Source organism: Thunnus albacares, chromosome 15, assembly GCF_914725855.1.
Source record: "Thunnus albacares chromosome 15, fThuAlb1.1, whole genome shotgun sequence".
NCBI lineage: Eukaryota > Metazoa > Chordata > Actinopteri > Scombriformes > Scombridae > Thunnus > Thunnus albacares.
The window spans coordinates 6,727,305-6,749,555 of record NC_058120.1 but is presented as its reverse complement, the minus strand read 5'-3'; the positions used below and the strand labels follow the sequence as shown (position 1 = coordinate 6,749,555).

Sequence of the window (22,251 nt, the reverse complement as noted above, 5' to 3'; positions counted from 1 at the left end):
TGTCGCATCTCATTAATGACGATGAAAAAAATCATCAAGGACAGTGCTCAGACAAAAACAAACAAAAAACCCCCCCCAAAACAATGAATATTGAATATAAAGTCAGGAAAAGAAGGTCAGTGTTATAATACATGACATATATACAGCACAGTATATACACTGTATATATAAATGATAAGTGTAGGGGGTAGTGATTCCTTTTTACAGACGACACAAGCTGAAATCAATTCAACACTGAACATCTTTGCATTTTTGCATAACTGTGTCATGCATATCGCATTTTTTAAGATTCCGCCGATAGAGATGTCTCAGTCTGCAGGATATCATGAGATCATGCAAAGCAGTTTGTCTCGACATTTGAATAACTTTTTGCTATGGTTTTGTGGAGATTGCTTGTGGATTTGAATACAGACAGACGTGTTGAAATAAAGCTGCAACAACACATTGTGGAGTCATGGAGAGGGTAGACTCACATGGAAATTAATATGATTTTTGTTTTTCTACAGATGAGCAAGCATGTCAGTCATATTTTGAAATCCTTGCGTGCGCTCTGGAACAACACAAAAACAGTCTGAGGAAGATCTGCTTGTGCTTTGTGTGTCCAGAGGATGGAAATGACTGCAAATTACACACGCAAAAAAAAGGGAAACACAAAAGAAAAAGACACTTTCACAGACTCGATTAAGTCTAGCACACAATTCAGCAGTGGTTAGAATGCATTCATCCTATTCTGCACGTTATTATATTCTCTAATCTGACAAGTTGTCATGGAGGACTGTCCTCTGTCATACGGGACGAAAATCCCAAGAGGCCCGAGCGGGGGAGGGGGGGAGGCGCCACCGCACTGAAGGCAGACTCTGGACATATTCATGGAGATTTACAGCGACCGGGATGCTGAAGATGGATGCAGCTGAGTTTCCCACTGGACAGTCGACAGGAGAAGAAGTATTCGCTCATGAATTCAATTAACTGTACACAGGCACGCTCGATTGGTCAGAGCTCTGCCCAATCACTATCACTATCTGTCATGCTCCCTGCTGGAGAGACAGCGGCACACACAAGAGCAGACTGCTAGAGATAGAAAAGCCAAATAATACCTTTGATGTCTATTCTACATTCTAGACATTCTGCACAATATGTGGATATTGTTTAAGTTCAAGTGATGTATTCATGGTAACATTAGGATTTGGTTCAAATTAATCTGATTAGCCAAACTGATTCTGGCCTTAAACATTGTTACCGACAAAGTAAGACGCTGCACTAAGTGTGAGGTTCCCGATATGAAAGTGGTGTAAATGTTTAGTTTCTTCATCTCAGAAGGAGATTTTTACAGCTTTGTGAAAAGAAGACTAGAAAATGATTGGGTCACAGGCTTATTTTGAAGGACATAATGTTGTTGAAGTTTATATAAGTGGTATATTGTAGCTTGAAGTCAGCAGAGGTCATAGGATACAATAAATCTCTGTAACAGACTTCAGTTACAACAGATGAACATTCATATACATTGAAATCACACTCTAGCTACACTGTAATATAATTCTCATAAGTATTTCCTGGCAGCATTCTCAGTACTAATGTCCCCTTCACAGAACGAAATGAGATTTAGGCTTGCTGTATATTAATAACAGACTTTTCTTCAATGATGTTTAAGTCCATAACATCCAGAAATTTCCTCCTCCTTGCCAGGTCAGGGTTGATTTAGACATCTGTTCCATTTGGCATATGTATGCTGAGAACACTCTACTTGGTGCCCTGGGCCATTTAACACTTGCTCAATATCTTAAAATGAAACTGCCTGTGTAGATTGCCTTGGAAAGTTGCCGGTAACAGAAAGCCAGTTTATGTTGAGGGGATGCTGCTCGCGGAAAGGCCTAAGGCAAGAGATTAGAGGTAGAATAAGATGAAGCTTAGCACTGCCAGATAGGGTCTTGTCTTGGCAGGTTTTGTCTGCTGTTAATTGATGAGCTGTGTTTTTTTGTTGTTTACTTGCTCCGGCGTTCTTGTCATAGATCATTCTCTTAGGGTCCAAAACAACGTGTGATCTCCAGAAAGCTTTAAAGGGACATAGTTTGTCCTGAGAGATAAGAAAACCCACAGAACCTCACAATAAGAAGAAAAAATATCCATCAAATTACCTCCAACGACGCCTGGCAGGTAGATGAAATGCTGATTGCCCGTAAGGCTCCTAAAGGCCAAAAATTAAAGAGCGCCTGTTTTTACAAATTTGTCTTAATGCGCTTATGAAACTGAGATGCAAAAAGCATATGTGATTAGAAATTACTTCTTACATCTGTTTTTTAATCCAGGCCCTCAAGGCAGACAGTAAAACCCAAACTGAAGTTATTAAAAACAAAGAATAAATAAAAACAGGTTATGTCACGTTTTCTAAAACACGTGGTCTATCTCAGGTTGGCAATATGGCCTCCAGACCTGAATTTTCGCACTGCAGTGCATGTGGTGACCCTGTCAGATACATTCTCAACAAAGCATTTTAATTTCTGTCTGTGTACAGGATGGATAGAAGGTATCCAATCAACATGTAACTTGATATTTCTATTCATTCCAAACAATGAGACTCCCCATTAATTTCTCAAGACTGGAATATTTTATAACTACAAATTAGGTTCCTGAAACACCAGATGGTGCGAATTAGACACATCATCAGTGATGATTGAATTGAATTGAAAACGGAATATTTGAATGCAGTGAAAGTGATGGACAGATCCAATTTACTAGATTCATATTGAGGCTAACAATGTAGAGTTACAGGCAAATGTTACCTTACACAAAAAAAGACCCCAAAAGCTTGCACCCATTTAATTAAATGTTATATTGTAATTAATGAATACTTTTTAAGAGCAGCAGATATTTTATCACTTTTTCTGTTTCAGGAAAAACATTTTATTTCATTTCCTAAGGGTACTCTCTTTGCACCATAGTCCTGTTTTATTTCCTCCTTAAACTCCTTTAACTTCTCCTTCAGTGGGGAATTCAAACACCAGTGATGCATTACCTATTGCATGTACAATGGACGCAGTTCATTCCTTTGGTAGAAATAATGTCTATTGTGCAAATGTTGAGCACACTGAAGGGGGAAGGGGGGCAAATACACAGGCACAGAGGCAATGGAGTTCTCTTTGTAGGCCTTTTTTAATAAATACTGTGCAATACATTAAATTGATTATGTGACAAAAATAATAGACAGCAGCAGGCTAAGTGTGTCTACATGTATCTCGCTACCCATGGAACCAACATTTTGCCATTCTAGTTATTTAAGAGGAAAACAAAATCTCCACCAATAAAAGTGTTTTTATGTGTGTAAGGTCTGATAAGTAGAGCTGCCAGCCCAAAGTAATAATGCACACAATAATCAACTGTACAGCTCGATCCAGATGGTCTTTCAATCTCATCAGGAGATATACTTGCAATAAAAACATGGACATGAAAAAGAAAATGCAAGTTATGATTGCAGTAACTTCACTTCAGCACCAAGGAGAGCTCACATTTCATCCTAACTGATCAATGAACAGTTCAATATCAACTCTGTGTGGTCGGTGGCCAAACACAGTGCATAGTTTCCTTAAGATTAGACAGAACAGACACCAAACCACAGTTTCAAATCCTGGAGATTTTGGATGAATTGTGGCCTTGGTGCATGAGAACCTTGTGTTTGAAAATTTGAATTTGTTTTCTGTCCACACTTAGTATAATTTTGAATATTTAATTCCAAATGTGCCTTTCTTGCACACATATGAAGTAAAAGAAACATTTTTAAGTTATTAGACAAAATAGTAGATTCAAATTCAGTATTTGGAGCTGTGGACTGAAAGATGGATAGTTGCCTTGTGCATTTTAAACATGCTTTTAGTGTCTTAAGCCAGAGGCATCTAACAGTTAGTATTAATTAGAAGCTCAAAAGTTTAATTTGAAAGTTTGTTCCTGCTACTAGAAACTTTCCGAGCAGAATACCATTAAAAGTGCTGATCCAATAGACACTGCAGGATGTGTTAGAAGAAAACCCACACTTTGAGCTCACAACAAGGTTTGTACACCCGTTTGAGTTTATTCATCCTGCACACATGTACATCTATGGATTGATGAGCACTGCCTGAGCTGATGAGTCTTTACGAGACTGACGGAAAACAAAGGAATCACTCATCCTTATGGGCCACTGCCTCACTGTATGACATCTCTCAACCTTTATAAAGTTGCTACAAATCTGACATTCTTTTGATCTCATAAACACACTCTTGCACTGTTGTCACGGTGTTGGGGGGTTTATTTTTTGCTGAATATATACTTTTTTTTTTTTTTTTTTTAATCAGACTGTGCTTGTTACCCAATAACGAACACTCCTGGGATGAGTTTATTTTATTCATGCAGTCTAAGTGAAACTGAAAACTCAATTAAAGGCTTATGCTCAGCATATTTAAAATCAAGCCTCAGTCTCAAGCCATGATACTAAATGGCTTTTTTTTTTTTCCTCCTGCAAAACACCATCACCCATCCATCCACATGTCTAACACTCTGTCCACTCCACCAGCTTTCTCTAAACTCATTTCCCTCATTGAATCCACAGGGCCGTGAGTGATTGATGGGCCTAGGGACACCCTCACGCTGCTGTGTACCTAATCGCAAAGTATAGACTCGCCGTAACGCTCCATTAAGGGCCTGCAGCATCACGGTGTAATGGTTAGGGAAATGGGCCAGGGAAGGGAAGGTCACTGGTTCAAATTCCCTTGGGGGTTCACTGCTGCCTTGTCTCAGCTACATGTCCAATTGGAAAAATGAATTGTGACAGTTTGCTGCGTAATACATGAGCACAAATACAACATGTGCTCTTCACTGAGCAAACATTGTTAGTAGCGTTAAGGTAAATGTGACCTTCCGCCATGTATGCTATGACAGAGGAAGAGCAAGAAGTCAAATCTGCTATCGTAACAATCTGGTAATGAGCTTGTCAGTCATCAAAGTGTTCTCTGTTTACTTCCAGGTTGAGAAACTGTAGGAGGTTAAGAGTGTCATTGACAGGTTTGCTGCGCTTGAATAATTATGTTTTCTGTAGGTTTACGCTGCGAGCTTCCGTGAAATACTAGCAGAAGGCAGGATTCTAACTTCCTGTCAGGAGGATGAGCTCCAGAGATAGGCATATAACCACATAAGTCACTTTAGAAGCAACAAATTGGATTGCTTGTTGGCCCTGTGACTGATGAGTTAATTAAAGTGGAAGGGTATGGAGAAAGAAGTCAGACACTGCTCCATTTATTTATCCTGTATTGACTATGTCTCCTCGCACTTCACTGGCTTGAGTAATCGGCGTCTTTCTGCTCAAGAAAACAGCTAAAAGGATTGAAATGGACATTGTCAAATTCCCAATTCAGACTCAAAAGATCTTAAGAATCAAATTGGATTTAGAAGAATTTAAATCAGCTAAGAGTAAGTTGGGAAAATTATGACTTCTGGCTGTTTTATTAATATTTTTATTAGTTTATATTTAATTGTATGTCTCAAGGTAGACATGCGCAAGAGACAAGGAACAATGCAGCACAAGAGGTATGAGATAAAAAGTATAATTAACACATTTTTCTCTCTCACTGATTTGAGAATCTTTAGAGTAAATCGTGCTTTTCTGACAAAATTCCTCCAAGTCTGCAGGAAACTGTTATGCAACAGCTCCTGTGAGAAATACAGACAATTTTGTGTCCACAGACTTCTTCTATCTGGTGAAATGAAACTTCAAACCTTTGGGACCAAATTAAATACAATTAATCAAACCCAAGTTTGGAAGCAGGCTTGTGCTATCCAACCCAAACCTGACAATACAGATCATTAATAGCAATAATTAGCTAATTTTGAGTGCAGGGGCCTGGAACAAATAAAACTAACAACTGCCTTTGCCAGGAACTGAGTCTGAGAGTCTTAATCGAGAACCCCGGCTTCACGCTCTCTGTGAGGTAGGAAGGAAGGTAATTCGAGCCCAGTCTTGTGACAGGTGCTGGAGGGGAAAGTGGGGGAGGTTTAGAACACCGCGAAATGTGGTGAGGCCGCACGGCGAGCGTGCCGAGACGGATTAGGGCTTAGTTTGGGAGTGGGATGTGTGTAGTGGGTGTTGTGCTGGGGAACCAGGTGGTGCCTGAGGAGAGTATGGCACGTCTGTGTGCTTTTTCTCTCTACCAGCTACGGCTTATGTGCTGCCTGGCAAGAGGCACACAGTGAACCCAGAGCTGAGAACAATTAGACACTGTTCAACAGAAGCTGGATTTGCATGAGCAACAACACCCGCTCTGCTCCGTCCTTACGGTGACGGAAAAGACAGTTATACAAAATAACCATTGGATAAACATTGAGACTTGTATTGATTTGTTTGTGTGTGAATTTGTGTTATCTTTTTGTTTTTTCCCCCATGTTTTGCACTTTTATCAGAGTTTTTTGGTTTTTATTCTCTCATGCAAATTCTCTTGATTCTGGGAACAATTTGGGGAATTCTCAGATTCTGTCAGTTCACTTAAACTACTTTAGGTCCCAGACTTGCTTTTAAGTTTAAGACTGGGACTAGATAAGAGTTAAAGTGATGAAGGTGACGGTGATAGTGTTGTGTGGGCTCCATTTCAGTTTCCCTCTCCTTGTCCTTTATTTATTATTATCTTTCGCTGTCTTCCTCTCTTTCCCACACTCTCTCTCTTGCTCTCTCTCTCTCTCTCTCACACACACACACACACGCATTTACATATTTGACAACCAAATCCAGATAATGTGATGGGGGAGTCAGGTGTTGCTGATTTGTTATCAGGTTGCCAGTGTTGGCCATGCAGCTGTGAAAAACTCAGCTGCATCAAATGAGGAATTGTTCCCTGTGACTAACTGCTCTGACCTGATCTCCAGTCCAAACACCTCACTTGAACCACATTTAAAGAATTACAGCTAGACAAATCTTTCCTGTTGAGCAATGTTCCTCGTTCATCTGCAGCTAAACAAACAAAAAAGCCGATCCATTGTTGCAGAGCTCAAAATGACTCGGCCTCTATAAGAGCAGAGGAGATTACATTTGCCGGACTGTCTGTGTGGTTCTGTATTCAAAGCAAGGTCTTGGAGATTTAAGATGCTCAGTGTGTTTTTTTTTTGTTTTTTTGTTTTGTAGAAAAATACAAGATAAAGCCTACTCGGATGCTGTCTGTGCACTGAGTTGACTTTGAAGATGTTGTTCACAATGTCCATCTGTCTAGTCTTTTGTCCAAATGATCCGCCCGTGATCTCTGGATAGAAATCAGGACTGATGGATAATAATAGGTGACAGGCAGGGAAACAACTGTTGAAATAACAAGGAAATATTCCCAAGTGTCCACTGCATTCAGTAGCATTGTTTATACCATTGAGAAAAACCACCCATGCTCATACTCAAACAAACTGAAGCCGCATTTCATACTGACAGAGATTGTGGATTTTCTGGTTCCTCAGTTTTTCTGTGAAAGAGTAAATGCTGGCATTTCAATATCATGCAGGTTGCAGTGAGACTGGGGCTGCTTTTTAGTGTAAAAGAGGGTTTTAAAGTTCCCTGTAGTACAGCGCAGTATGCTATCCCATGTGTCTCTGAAGTGCATTTTTAGAGTAAGTGAAAAATCAAACATTTCACAACATCTAATCAGCCTATTTACTACTGATGTCTGGTCAAATTTGAAGTGTAAATTATCAACACAAGGAAGAACTACTCTAGGACTACTATAAATATATGATTGCAAATCTAGTTTCAGTAAAATGTTGCTTTGTAAGGACATTGTGTAAGCGACATATATCAATGTAGGTATCTCTTCAAAAGGGCTGTTGCCAATTTTAAGATTGAATTTAGTCCATGATAAGCAGCTACTGGTGGAGCATTTGCCTTGGTCTTCCTTTACTTGATTATTCCTTTTTATGTGAGTTCAGCAGATTCAGATGTGGTCTGGTAAACAAATTGGGTGACTTTTCCCACAGAAAACAGAAAACTCTGAAATGAGGCAGTTTAAAACTGCGTATTTCAAAACGTAGTCGCCTCAGAAATAATCACATATATTAAAATACATCTGGGTTTTTTCATACATTTACAGCATAACAGTCTGTTCCATTAAAACAGCACCTGGCTGATATGGCATTTGCACCTCTCTGCCTACCAAACATCTGTCTGTTAGAGGAAACAAGGATTTGTATCCATAATTCCTCAGTAATGCACACTTGAAATGTTTAAGCAATGGTTGCTGTGCTTGTGCATCTCGCTCAGAGGAAATTGAATCAGTTATATTAATCCAATTTCAGGAGCTTTCGAGGTTGACAGAGAAGGATATTATTTCAGTCTCGAGCAGTCTACGCATTTCATTCCGCAACATGGTGTAATGAAGTTAAAAACACAGAACGTAGCTGTGCAATTTCCAGTTTGACATGTTTGAGCTGCTTTGGGAACTCAGTCACTTTGCAGACATGTGAGATGCATTTAGTTTATGTACATATTACAGATACAGTGACAGGAAACACAAAGAAAACCAAAGCTTAAAGAGGGGTCTCATCTAGTACATTGGTTTGTACTTGTTGGGACCACTTCACTTTGATCTTTTGTTGCAACTCATAATTTTCATTGTAGGAAAATCTCTTGATTTGTTTCTTTTTAAAAAAAATCGATCAATCGATTGATCTTTTAGTTTCTGAAGTGGTAAAAATGATGATACAGTATCATATCAATCACAGCTTACTCAAAGAGACGTCATTTAATTGCTTATTTTGACTGATATACATCCTGAATTTCCACAATATTCAATTAATAATGATATGAAACAGAGAAAAGGTCAGAATTTTTGAAGCTGTAACCAGTGAAAGTTTGGAATTTTTACTATATAAAAAACTTCAGCTGACTAATGAACTTAAACAGGTAATTTTTCTCAGATTTTTACAAAATGTCACACTACTCAAACATAAAAGAACAAAAAAAGCAGCATCACTATTTGTCTTTGGAAGAACAAGGAAATGTCAACTTACCCATGGTGCAGTTGGTGGTGAAGTGGGGCTCGATGGTGGCTGTGTCATCCTGTGGGATCCGCTGATCATAGCTGGCTGACACCCGAAAAGGCGATCCTCCGTGGGTCCCCAGGGTGAGGTGGACCACTGCCCAGCTGCCAAGGAGAGAAAGCAGGAGCAGGGTCAGTGTGATGAGCAGACACCACGGCTGACAGAAATACCCACATCCGCTGCGGGGGTCGGGGGTTAGGGTAGCTCGGGCCTGCTCTGCCTGAGCTCCCACAGCCTCGGAGGAGGGACTGTCCAGGACTTCAGCGGAAGCCGACATGGGGGCTTCCCCGTTCCCTTCCATTTTGGGAGGGTCCCTTTCTGCCACTGTTTGTGGATGCATGGCCCCCCTTTGAGCCCACCCCAGACTCTCGAGGATGTTTAGAGATGGCCAGGTGCGAGGTGGTGCCTCACTTGAGAGTTTGGTGTGGAGTCAGATGTACGCCTAGAATTTAAGACCACAATTACAGCAGGTGTGTGGTCCAGAGACAGCAACACACTCAGGTAAAGATCTTGTGTGGAGGCGAACTGCAGTCCTGCGGTGAATGCTGTCCTCCCTCAACCACTGGCTGGCTTTGTGTAGTTCAACTGTCCCTAATTTTATTAAGCAAATTGTGCTGATTTCACTTTGGCTCTGAGCTCATCAACAATCTCTCTCTCTCTCTCTCTCCCCTCCCCCTGTCTCTTGCCCATCCCTTTCTTTTTTCATACACACCACATATACTGCAGTGAATGCACTGGAAATACCTACGTCCCTAATGAGGAAGTACAATTTGAATGTCCCCCTTACCTACAAACACACACTACCGACACATGTACACAACACCAGCTGGTTAAAGTCTACATTGTGTTTGATTTGTACACACTGACTCAGTGACTGCACAAGATTCTGTGTATTTCAGTACAAAATGTCATCACAGAAACAGATTGCATCATTGCACACTGCACTGCAACATATGTTTATTTTGTTTTAGCAATGCCCGCTATTTTGCTGCTACTATCATGCTGTTGCAGCACTGTTTTCATTAACCGCAGTTTGCACAGACTCACCCATTAACAGTAGAGAAATAAAACAACAGATTTTGACAGTGTAACGTTACAGTACATCATGCTGATCCCACTCTGGCTCTAAATGCCATATACATAAAACAGAAGATGTCTCTCCATTGTCCAATCTTTCTTAAATTACTGTAAATGTATTTAACTGTGAGAGAAAAAAAAAAACATATTTCTGCAGTAAAAACATTTTGCTGTCAACTGAATCGACATAGAGGTTATCAATTTGCTGAGTCCTCACTTCGGCTAAGATACTTCTATGTTTTTGTTGGCACAGCATAAGTAGATATTGCATTAAATGACTATTGGTCATGTTGAAGTATTCGCTCATCGTGACAAACCCACAGAGAATTATCAGCCATCTCTGAACATCTACAGAGGTTTGCAGCCTCTTTTAGCTCAGTGTTTCATTATCTTTTCAGAATTAAACACTGACATACTGATAAACCCACTGTATGCTGCCTGCCCAGCACCAAAAAGCAGATAAAGACAAAGTTAGTGATGTGACTAGCAAGGGAAGAAAGCTGAACATCTATCCCTGATTTTTTTCTTAGGTTGTTGGTGGAGATCAACCCAGAGCTAAAAGGAGAATGAATATTGGTGTTATGTTGATCAGGTGATCAGAAACGTGACTCCAATTTGATAATAATGTTGCTTATTGTCTGCTGGTCACTTTAGTTGACCAGCAGACCCTCTTAAGGTGATCATTTGTCAGGACTATGTGTCCATCAGCTGGTTATGATGAATCAATTATATATATGTGTGTTTAAAACCCTTCAGGCTGTAGGTTGCAGTGCAGTATTGTTTGAGCATTTCATGTTATTTTATGTGACGTGACGTTATAATCCAGGATGTACTAGAAAATAAACTTAACCGGATACATTGGAGACACAAGGAACGGAGGGATCAAAAACACTGTATTCATATTTTCCTTCATACCCAGACATCCACATTTTTTCCCAACAGAGACATATAAAGAGTAAGAGCACCAAAGTGGAAGAGTTTCAGTACATTTAAAAGGTGTTAACTGCCACAGCCATTGGTGGTGGTGTTATTCATAGAGAACTCATGAGCTCTCTACTTTTTGATTATGACAAGTGCACTGGGAAATTGTCTGCGACCGTGTTTATTTTAGGGTTTATTTTGCACTTTGTTTGGGTAGAATTGTGCTAGTAAGAATACAGCAAACATAAATTCACACATGCCCACTACACAAACAGGCTTTTTCTGATTTCCCCAATGTCTGTGCTCTGACTCAGAATGCTTTACATTACTACCTTTGCCAGCCTCCCTTCTTATGTTTTTTTCTTTTTTTATGTTGCGTTGCCTTTCCTCTATCCTCCCTGCTTTCACTGATCTCACCTCTTTTCCAGTCCCTTTTCACTAAACCCTCCCTGCTCCATCTCACTCCCACAGCCACTGCTCAGAGTAAAGGGAAGGTATTGGCCAGATGGTGATGTTATAGCACCACAGTACACCTTTAGAGAACAGCTTTGCAGTGTGGGACCTGCTCCCTGCCATATCCCATAATAGAAAGGAAATGAAGCCCTACATAAGGGCTGCTATTGTCTCCTTGATAACCTTGAAATGATTTGCTGACGGAGTACATATGGTGTGGATGAAGCCACCACTGGCTTGGCTGAAGAACGAATTTAGAAATGGCCTTTTTTGAATGACTACTCAGCACGATGATGATGATGGTGATGATGGTGGTGATGATGATGAAACTGAAAATGCACAGGAATGTTTATCTCCTTGTGCATAAGCTAAATGCAAGCACACAGTCCGACAGTATAGGTCTAAATTCAGCCGGCAGAAACGACCTATAGTAATGTTCACGCCATCTAGTGGCCGCAGTAACCCTGACCTGGGCAAGTGACGTCAGCATAAGGTGACTTGATAAAATCATTTTTGACTTTTTAGGAGGAGGCGGGTTGGGTGGATGGCTGGATAGATAGTGGGCCTTGCTGCAGGAGATCACCTTTAGCCTCCACGAGTGTCAAGTTTCCAACCAAGTCATTTTTTAAAAAAGCCGTAATCTTGTGGTGTTTACTGTTGCCATGATGACAAAGGTTGCGTAACTTTAAGGAAGTATAAACCATGTTTCAAGTGATTATTTTAAGCCAAACCATAATCTTTCCCTAACCCTAACCAAGTGGTTTTTGTGTCTAAACCTAACCAGACCTTAACCACAGCGTTGTCACACCATAAAACATTATTTTTTAATGTAACGCTTTTGGAAAGCCAGAGTGGATTGCTAGATGGTGTAAACGTAACTATAGGTCATTTCTGACGGCCTGAATTTTAGACCTATACTGTTGTTCTTTTATGAGGATGTGGTGCAACATAAAATGCTCTAGATAAACAGTGGTGCAAGGGCTCAATATTAAAATGTGAAACACAAAACAAATTATCATCATTTCAGAGGTGCAAACGTGTAAACAAAAGAGCTTGTGCTTGGCATTGAATATGGTTAATGTACTGATAATAAAACAGACAGAGCTGTGCTGCATCCATTCTAAAATTGATCAATGTAAACCTGATCTACTCACAGTGTACAATTGTACACAAGTCTCTTGGACTACTGAATTATTTTTTTTATGTCTTATCACACTACGTCTGCGCTGGCACTCACAGGACTGATTAACTGAGGAGCAGATCAGAGCGGAGCTGCCAGAGCACATCACTCAAACATTTAAACCTAATTAGTAGGATACCATGCATGACACAGTGGTCTTAAATATAAATAAATAAAATGAAAATGAATGATAAAGATTCTTCATGTGGGAATTAGATATACATGACTAATCTGAATGTGGTGCTAATGCTATTAATTCTAATTATGGTCTTTTGTGTCCTAATGGCCTGCTAGTTATTTAAAATCACCTGACCTTTGTTCAGACTCCTGTTTGGTGAAAGCCTCTCCCATGATGAAAATGTTTTTTTTTTTTCACAATGGAAAACAAAACAGCTCAGGCCAACTAATCTCTGCTGCCAATTGACAATACTCATTTCATAATGCTATTCATTTATGCTCCCCTTAGTGCTCTGCTCTGGGTAATATGGCTCTTTTCATTTTCATTTGGTGTATGCCTGTGTGTGTGTGTGTGTGTGTGTGTGTGTGTGTGTGTGTGTATTTGTTAGTGAGGATGTAGGATTCTTATGACCTAACCACATTAAGGCTTATTTGTCTTGTGGGTTCTGGTTCGCATTAGCTGTGAGTCTCATCCACCAGGAAAAACAGTACATGAAGAACTATGTTGCATATTCTTTTCAACGTGGTAATGTTATCCTCATGCTGTGAGGCCTGGTTAGACTCACTGCCAGATTAAGGCGGGTGCAGACAGGGAGAATAACTTTACTTCTGTCTTACAGCATGTAGGTGTTCTCGTGTTTACAGTTTGTCTTCAAAGCAAGTTCGCCTTTTTCTGGCTTTTTTCCAGGCTGAAGTGACAACGGCTTTGCAAACTTTATTTTCCTCACATCTTTGCATTATAATGAAGATATGTATTAGAATTAGGTTTATATCAGGGTGACAGAATTAAGGTTTTGTTTTAGGGTTAGGGTTAGGGTTAGGGGGTTAGGGAATCTAATAATTAAATAAAAGTCCTCATAAGTGTTGAAGTTTAATGTGACCATGTGAGAGAGACAAGCTGTATGAAAAGCATTTTAAAAATGTTTTGTAGATGACTGTACTTTTCTTTGCTTCTGAGCACAAATTACAGTCATTCAGAAAATAATCACCCATCTTGAATTGTACATTTTCTACCTCCACATAAAATGGTCTCAAATATGAAAATGAAATAAAGACTTTTTTCTGTAAAAAAATATTCCTCATCTTAGACCAGCAGCGGTAGTTTGTCTTATGGATTTATCGTGTTGAAGTATAAAGAGGACTTGGAAAAACACTCAGCAGACAGAGGTAAAGGTTGGGTGGAGGACAGAGTCTACAGAATGTGTTTTCTTGAATTTGGCAGTAAGATACATTTTAGGGTGTGTAGTAAATGTTCCACATATGTCCTGGGATTGATTTTGCATTTGAAAATTAAAAGAAACCAATCTCTTTCAAATAATCTTATGTAAAAAATGGATACGGAACTGAGAGATGATGCTGAGAACATCACATAAGTGTCTTCATTGTTTGCTCATTGGCCTCGCTTCAGTGATTCCCATCACATGTTGTTTGGGTTGGTTAGCTTTCTGTCTCTGATGATTTCCGGAAACAATTACAGAGGGTAAATTGAATCAGAAGATGAATATGAAGAAAAAGCAACAGGAACTTTTTAGGTTTAAGTTAAAATCAGCCTTAAGGGGGTGCTGTGGCACATAAAGCACACTGAGGAATCACTGAAGGCAGTTCTGCAGTCAACAGTTTGCCAAGTTGCAGGAATTTCGAGTTGTGTTTAGCTTAAATTGGTCATGCTGTTCATATTTTTGTTTGTGTCTATAAAGCTTACAGCATGTCTTTAATCTCAGTGTAATTTGATTAAGTCACACATCATTCATGGAAGTCCATCCACACTGACTGACTGTTAAATCACAATGCTCCACAACAGCTGTTGCTGATACGACAAAGATATTGAACATGGTGAGATACAGCTGCAAATGTGAGTGTCTATCAGCAACTTTCTCTGTTAGTCAAAATCAGAACAGATTTGTGAAATGTCAAAGCTGATTAGTTTGAGATGTGGCTGCCTTACTGTGCCAAAAATAACTAGATAGGCCTGTTCCAAATAGACGTGTGAGTGAATCAATCCATTTTGGGTCAAAAAACGAAGGAAGTACAACAAACAATCAAGGGAGTTTAAAATCAATAATATCTCCTTGTGTCATCCAAATGGCCTTCTGTTAAACATAACCTGGTGTAGCTATGACGAAACATTAACCTATAATGTGTAAGGTATCAACAAAATACAGTGTGAGGTATTGACAAAGCCATTTAACTCACATCCTCGAGCCTAAGTGCATGAAATGGAAAAGGTTTTCAATCGTGCCCAAAGTCCAAGTACCCTGTTGAATGCATCTGCAGTAAAACTAAAGGAAGGAAGGATAGAAATGGAAACTGCTTTACATGGTAATGGAATTTTTACCCCCTAAGAGACATCGCCATAGATTTCGATCATGCCGGCTGTTATAAATCGAAGTGGCTTTTTTTCATAGGGGAAAGATGAAATTGATTGAAAATGATGATTCGTACGACTAGGTGTGCACGGAGGCGGCAGGGGTTAAGGAGGTAGGAGGTGGGCGGGGGCGCTGCCGTGATTGCTGCTGGATCGGGATCTCTACTTAAGCCACATTGATTTTGACTGTCAAATGGCGTAGTGCACAACAGACGTAAGCCAATATGTCAAGAGAAGTGCAGATTAGATTGAACGGCCTGACACAGCCCGGCTGAATGAATGCCACTTCCCCAAACTAAACAGGACACATTTGAATGCTATCTGTTGAGAGCAAAATCTGTTATGCCATCGTGCAGCTAGGATGATAGGTAGATGAGGTAAGCTGGGGATACAGGGTCGACTTGTATTAGGGACACGTTTTTGACAGAATTTAGCATTTGTTGAGCCAAAGTGGATTAAATAAGCTTGAAAAGATCTTTTTTTTTTTTTTCACACTGTCCCAAACTATTTTCACAAACAATTGTCAGGGAAGGGGAGAAAAAAAAAATCACTATGCATCACATTCGCAGAAAACGACAGAGTTTGGTCTCATCACACATATGCCTCACAGACATTGAATAACAAAACAATTTCATAATGACAGTTTGTGACATTAAAGCTGGCAAAGAGGGGTTTAGCTGACAGTAATCGTGAGACTTTTACATGATTTTGCAGACTAAAACTTGTGATTGCCCTCAAAGCAAGCCTTAGCCATTGTATATTCAGATGAGTCACACCTGAATACAGCTATCTTGAATTTCTGTGCTAAGCAAATTATTCTGTGACTGAGAAAGTGAACAATCTGCCAAGAGCAAATTACAGAGGATGAAAGAAAACCCAAGCAAATAAACAAACCCGCATGAAAAAACAAGAGGATGCAAGTGTGTCCACCAGGGATTCATGTCAGTGTGGCAATTTCACACGGCCTAAAAAAAATACAGATAAAAACTGCAAAGCCAAGTCCGGAGACGCACACCGAGTGCATAATCTGAATGGCCAGAGATGCCCACTCTAGTGTATGAACTTGGGAGGTTTGTCTGCTCCAATAACTGCAATCAGACATGTAACTTCAGTAGATGGCTACTTGAATCCAATCTTCACATTGGCACATATATACTAAATAACAAGCCTTACCTTAGATCTTCATTAATATACATGGACTCATGCTTTTTTTAGAAATGGGTTGTATAATAATCAAGGTTTCACTCACTCAGTTCATTTTGCCTTTTGGGTCTGTTGTTGACTTGCCACTAAATTTCATAAACCATCCATATCCATCACAAAACTGATGATCAAAGCATAGATTCGCTCACTGGTGACACTTGTTAAAACTTGTACTGGTGTATTTACACAGAGCCTGCTTGTTAAGGAGGTGCAACTGAAAATATTTCACTGTTATAACAAACCTTGACTCAATGTTAGTCATACCTTTTGTGGGAAATTAATATGGATAAAAATTTTGAAATGAATATTAATGTAGCAGTGCTACCATGACTCACAGTTCAGACAGTTAAGAGGGTTATCATTTATTAGTCACTTTATACAGCAATGGCCTAAAATGAAAGAAGGAGAAATAAAAAAAAAAAGAAGCTGTGGAGTGATTAAAAATTAATAGCTTCAACTTTCAGCACCAACTACGGTTTCTCATGTAACTATTGATTGAAATAAGACACTGTACAGAAAGAACTGCATATAAATGATTTCATATTTCCATCAGCATTTTTGAGATTCCTCATCTATCTACACCTGAGAATGTGTAACCAGATCAAAATAACTTATTGCAGCATGTCATAAAGTTTGAATTTTAAGTTTCAATCAGACTTTTAAATCAAAACTGAGTACAATTCTGCTAAAAATGAATAGAGGTCAAAGTGAACAGGGAGTATTAGCAATTCATCTAGGCTGAGATCAGAAACTATGAAAGAACTTATATGAGAAATAAAGAAAGGAACAGTGAAGGCTATGCCAAGACTGATGAAAACAGATGACTTAGATGTTTCAGTATTAGATGAACATGACGGCAATGTATCAAAAGACTGACAGGTCTTCAATAAAACCCCTATTTCCATTTCTGAGCTTCCTCCTCCAGCGCTGTACGTTTTACTAATAGTTTTTGCTAATGCCTTATCTTGAGTAAATGTGGAATCACATCTGATGTTCAATGCTTCAAAAAGTCCTGTAATGAGATGAAGTCTTTGGCATCTACTGCTGAACCTCCCACCCTGGATAAACTATCTGTGGAGTGGAGCATATCACAATGTGTAAAGTGAAGAGAAAGCACTGAAACAACTTTGAGAATTACATTAAAATTGTTCTAAATGAACATTGCCTGCACCCCCTGCAGAACCAATATAAAAAAAGAAGCAGAAGAGCTTAACACATTTTTCTGCACAAACAAGTTGTCTTTTCATTACAAATAATGATTGAAAGGTTGTGCATGAATGACTACACGTGTGAGGTCCCAGAAAAGCAATCAAAACTATATAGATAATGATTTCAGTGTTATGAAGAAGAGGGGCAATGAAGCAGAAGAGTCCAAACAAACTAATGGAACAGGACCCCGCATCACATTGTGCACTGTTGATTGGCAGGTTGTTTCAGTTGATTGCCCGTCTACATTCCGACATTACTCGCCAGGTTTAGAGGGAGAGAAAAAAAAAAAAAAAAAAAGACAGTAGTTAATCGTGCCACTAAGATAAAAGAACCTCAAAAAGCAGGGTCAGTCTGGCTATCTGGAGCAGCAGGAGTTCATGTTGAGCCATCCATGTGTAGGCTGGCAACTCTGATATAAAAAAAAAAAATAAACAAATGTCACATTCTGTTTGATTCTACATTAGACTGGCCAGCTGGCTCCATACAAGAGTATGCATGTGTATGTGGTCTGTGGCTACTAATTCATCATATCATAAGAGTGCATCCCTCTCTTGCTAACTTTGCGTTGGTACATTGCCAGTTCATAAGTGCTAAGTTGATATTAACAGCTTGATTTGAAATGGTACATTGTTTTTCATGCGTCCATACGGGGGTTGTGGGTATCTGTGGCTCTCTCATGATTGGCCAGTCTGGGTCAAATTTCCAGAGCAGTGTGAGCAGATCTTCTTTTCCAGTCAGCTGCTGCTAAAATCTCAGAGATAATGAGGTTATTTATCTTGTAACCCTTGTTCTCTGATAATGTGGGTGAGGCGTCTCAACATGGGGAATGCTCTCTCAGCGTTATCCTTGGAAGCCTCTCTATCATTACCCAGCCAGCCGTCAAAGCAGAGCCCCTTGCATCCCATAAAGAAGTGATTGACACAATGTCACTCATCATTCAAGATAAGCCCATGTCTTTCTCAGTTTATGCAAGGAGGGTGTTTCCGGTGAGACAGACCACTCATGTTATCGGGGAACAGAGGTTACTGGATAGCTAACCTTAAGTTCTCTAAAACAGTCGTTTCAGTGTCTCACAATGGGGCTATACTGACTCCTGTATTGTGAGATAAGCTTATCTGAGCGAACCCAGGAGGTTCCATTTTTCCCAAAGAGTCCACACTGAGGACAGTACGCTGGGGAGGGTGCACTGACATACTATTTATGAAACTTTACAAAGGACAAAGTTGAAGCCTAGCTCACTGCAGCACAAGTTTTGTTCAGATAGTCACACCTTTAAACTAGGCCCAAGGTGTTGCCATCCGTACACAACACAACCTAGCTGTTTGGAGGTGATGGTCATATCAATCACTGGGCCTACCAGCAGAATGTAGCTCAGACAACTGAACAGACCTTCTAAAGGCTTTATATCAATACACAGAGCTCTCACAAGAAAGCATATCAACTCTTTATTTCAAGCTAGGCAGCTCTGGTGCAGTACTGGTGCTCACGCTTCTGCTACATACTTGGTGGTTGATGGCAGTAGCTAATGCTATTAGTTAGCAAAACAGTGCTAAGATGGAATAAAGTTTTAGGTGCTTTGTGATAGACATTTTCTCTAAAACCCTAAAACTTTGTAGTGAAGAGTAAGCTAGGTGGCTGACACACAAATTATGTGTGTATGTATTATTATCTGGTGACCAATAAGTTTGTTATGCTAGGCATCAAACTAGACAACCAGAGGAGGTATCATGGCGGCTGTGATGGCTTCAAATTATTTAATTCTGATAATGTTCCCCATACTGAGACACCAAAACAAACACTTGATCACAATATTGATTTATAGTTGCTGGAGCCTGCATGGTTGTCATGTAGCATGTAGCATGGAGTGTGTCACATCTATAGTGGTTGTTCAGGACACTATAGATTGCAGTAAGGTAATTGCCACGAATAATGAGTGGTGACAGACCACAGAGGTAAAAGTGACAACAAAAAAGAAAGCAGCGGCCCAGTTGACTCAACATTTTCAGCATTTGCTGATGCTGTTGTTCATAGCTCCTTATTGAACAGTGAGTGCAGCAGTGGCACCTTCATATATCACAAGCTCACAGACAACCAACAATGCAAGCATCGAACAAAACCACAGCGCTCAGATAATGCATGTGACAAATAATCCTGTCCTCACCAGAATCATCATGTATGATAGAAAAGTATTACACGTAGACAGCTATCCCATCATTTTCAGGGTTATTCTCTAGCTGCTTTCTTTCTCAGTCTTTCTCTCCTTTGTCATCTAATTTCATTTTCTATAGTTTCCTCCATTATCTATGCTTCAATCTGTTATATTGCATTGTATTCTCTGTCATGCTGGTTCCTGTTGACTCTCTGAGTCTGTTTCCTCATACTGCTCTATAATCACATCCCCCCCCCTACACCACTACTGATCTAAATGAGGTTACGACTACAGTTGCAGTGCTGTCTAATGATATTGTGCTGATTGAAATATCACTGCAATTGCAAGGTGGGAAAAATATCAGAGCTTCAAGGAAGCATGTTCCATGAAGAAATGGAAACAGAAGCTCATCCTACAGTAACTGCTCTTTACATGAATAATAAAAAGTACATTTTTAGCTACTGTCTTCAAGATTTTGTCTTGATATTGTGGTAAGTTTGGATGCCCTTCCTCCTAGCCAGCTGTCTTGATGTCTGCTCCTCAACCCATTTGTTTTTCTTCTAATTAATGTCAAATTAAACTGCACATATACTTTAATAAGGCCTCTGCTGTACCTTCTATGGCACATAAAGCATGGAAGCTCTCAATAAATTACTAAATTCAGTGATGAAAACTTGGCTCCTCAGACGTAAACTGCTTTGCTATTACAAAGATGAAAGGCATGGGGGAAGAGATCACATGGCTCCTTGCACTTTTTAATTATGACCCAAATTCAATTACTTTGCAACCTCATACTTTACAGAGCCACAGGAAATTGCTCCCATCGAGTGACAGCATTTGTGATTAAAACATGTTCACTTTGTAACATGAAAATGCTGTTGTTAGAGCTTTGGGCTTACAAGAAACGGATGATGGGTCAAAATAACAGGAAACTGTTACCCTCTCCTAACTGACTAATTTATCATGTGTCACCAAACCACAAAGCATGTTAGATGTATGATTTATGTTATTTTCACTGCAACCAGAACATAAGACGATAGATACTGCACTGCAGACAATCTTGCACTGCTTGTTGAAAGGCAAACAAGAACATGAGACAGTTAAAATGAGAGTGTGTCGCATTCTACCTGGTGACAATCACTCTTTGAAAAACATCTTTTGGAGAGGAGGAAGTCAGGAAAATAGTCACTTAGTAGCTGTGTTTGAATCTGTAGACCAGCCTTGAGACTAACTACTAATCATCCTGTATGGAGATGAACGCTAAGATGCCTGCAGCCATAAGAGCCTGCACTGCTGAGATGTTAGCGTTGTAGTCAAGACTGACTCAGCTGATGCAAAGTCAATATGTAACAAGATATTACAACGTAAAGACCAAGAGAATATTGAGCCTAAATAAATATGAGATCAGGATTAAGAACCCATAACATTACAGCTGGATATAACAGTTTATATTCAGAACATCCATACTCATATGGTAAATGCTGTCTGATAATCAAGGGTGCATATGAAGAAATAGCCATGTAGTTATTGCTGAGAATGAGCGTATCCATGGCATGGCCCTCAGATTAATAATCCACCAGTTGGCCCCCATGGCAATCTCTCCTAAATGTGTTTATCACCATAATGGTTATTACATTCACTTCTGCTTTGTATAAAAAAAAAAGCTTAATGCAAGAACATGTCATTATGAAGAGGGCAACAGAAGAGTGAATTTTAAGTAGGCTGAATGCTTTCAGCTATATGGTGCTGCTGTCTGCAGGGCATTTTCATATATGTTCATTTTTCATCACATTTAGGCTCAAATTATTCTGCCTTTTTTTCACTTAACTCCAGATGTTTGAGTGTGTATTAAAACGGAATATGAAAGTGGTATTTACTTGACAACCTTGGGCCTGCGGTTGTGTAAAAGCAATGTTTTCCATCTTTAAATAGGCAGCACAGGGAGGCAGGTGTTTGGCTGAGAGCTTAGAAAGCAAAAACCAATGTGAATGCATTATGATTCACTTTAAGATAGGAATGCTGGCCAAACTAAATATTAGCAGTAGTAGAGTTTGAATAATCGTGTACGTATGAATAAAAAAAAGATGTGTTCCTTTTCATGTAACACTTAGTGTAGCCTGACATGACTTTTAGTATCAACCAGAACAAAAGTAGGAAGCCCTCATGCTTAATCTGAAGGACATAAAAGGTTAATCAGCCGATCCAACAAGCTTAGCCAAATGTGCTTCATAGAGGACCTTAGTTTAGGGTCATGTACTCTGTTTGAGCTTTTCCGCACATGTGACACGGCAAATATTTCATTTCTTGCAAATTGAACACGTTTACATGATAGATTCAATGAACTGTTTCTTCTTATTACTGAACATTTTACTGTCTTAAATTTTAAAAAAGTACATTTCTAACTGTTTTCTAAAGAAAATGGGCACTCTGTTAAAAGTAAGTCTGCTCATGCTGTAAAGCTTGCATTAGCGTGACATCTCATGAAAG

At 39.5% G+C, this 22,251-nt stretch overlaps 1 protein-coding gene across 5 annotated transcripts in view; it reads right to left on the bottom strand.

Annotated features, from left to right (window-relative positions):
* alk (ALK receptor tyrosine kinase) overlaps positions 1 to 22,251 on the bottom strand; it is a 207,665-nt gene that overhangs the window by 58,012 nt on the left and 127,402 nt on the right. For all 5 annotated transcript variants that reach the window (XM_044375521.1, XM_044375517.1, XM_044375516.1 and 2 more), the window contains exon 4: positions 9,001 to 9,134. In XM_044375521.1, coding sequence (XP_044231456.1) covers positions 9,001 to 9,134 — 134 coding nt within the window. The remainder of the gene's footprint in view (positions 1 to 9,000; positions 9,135 to 22,251) is intronic.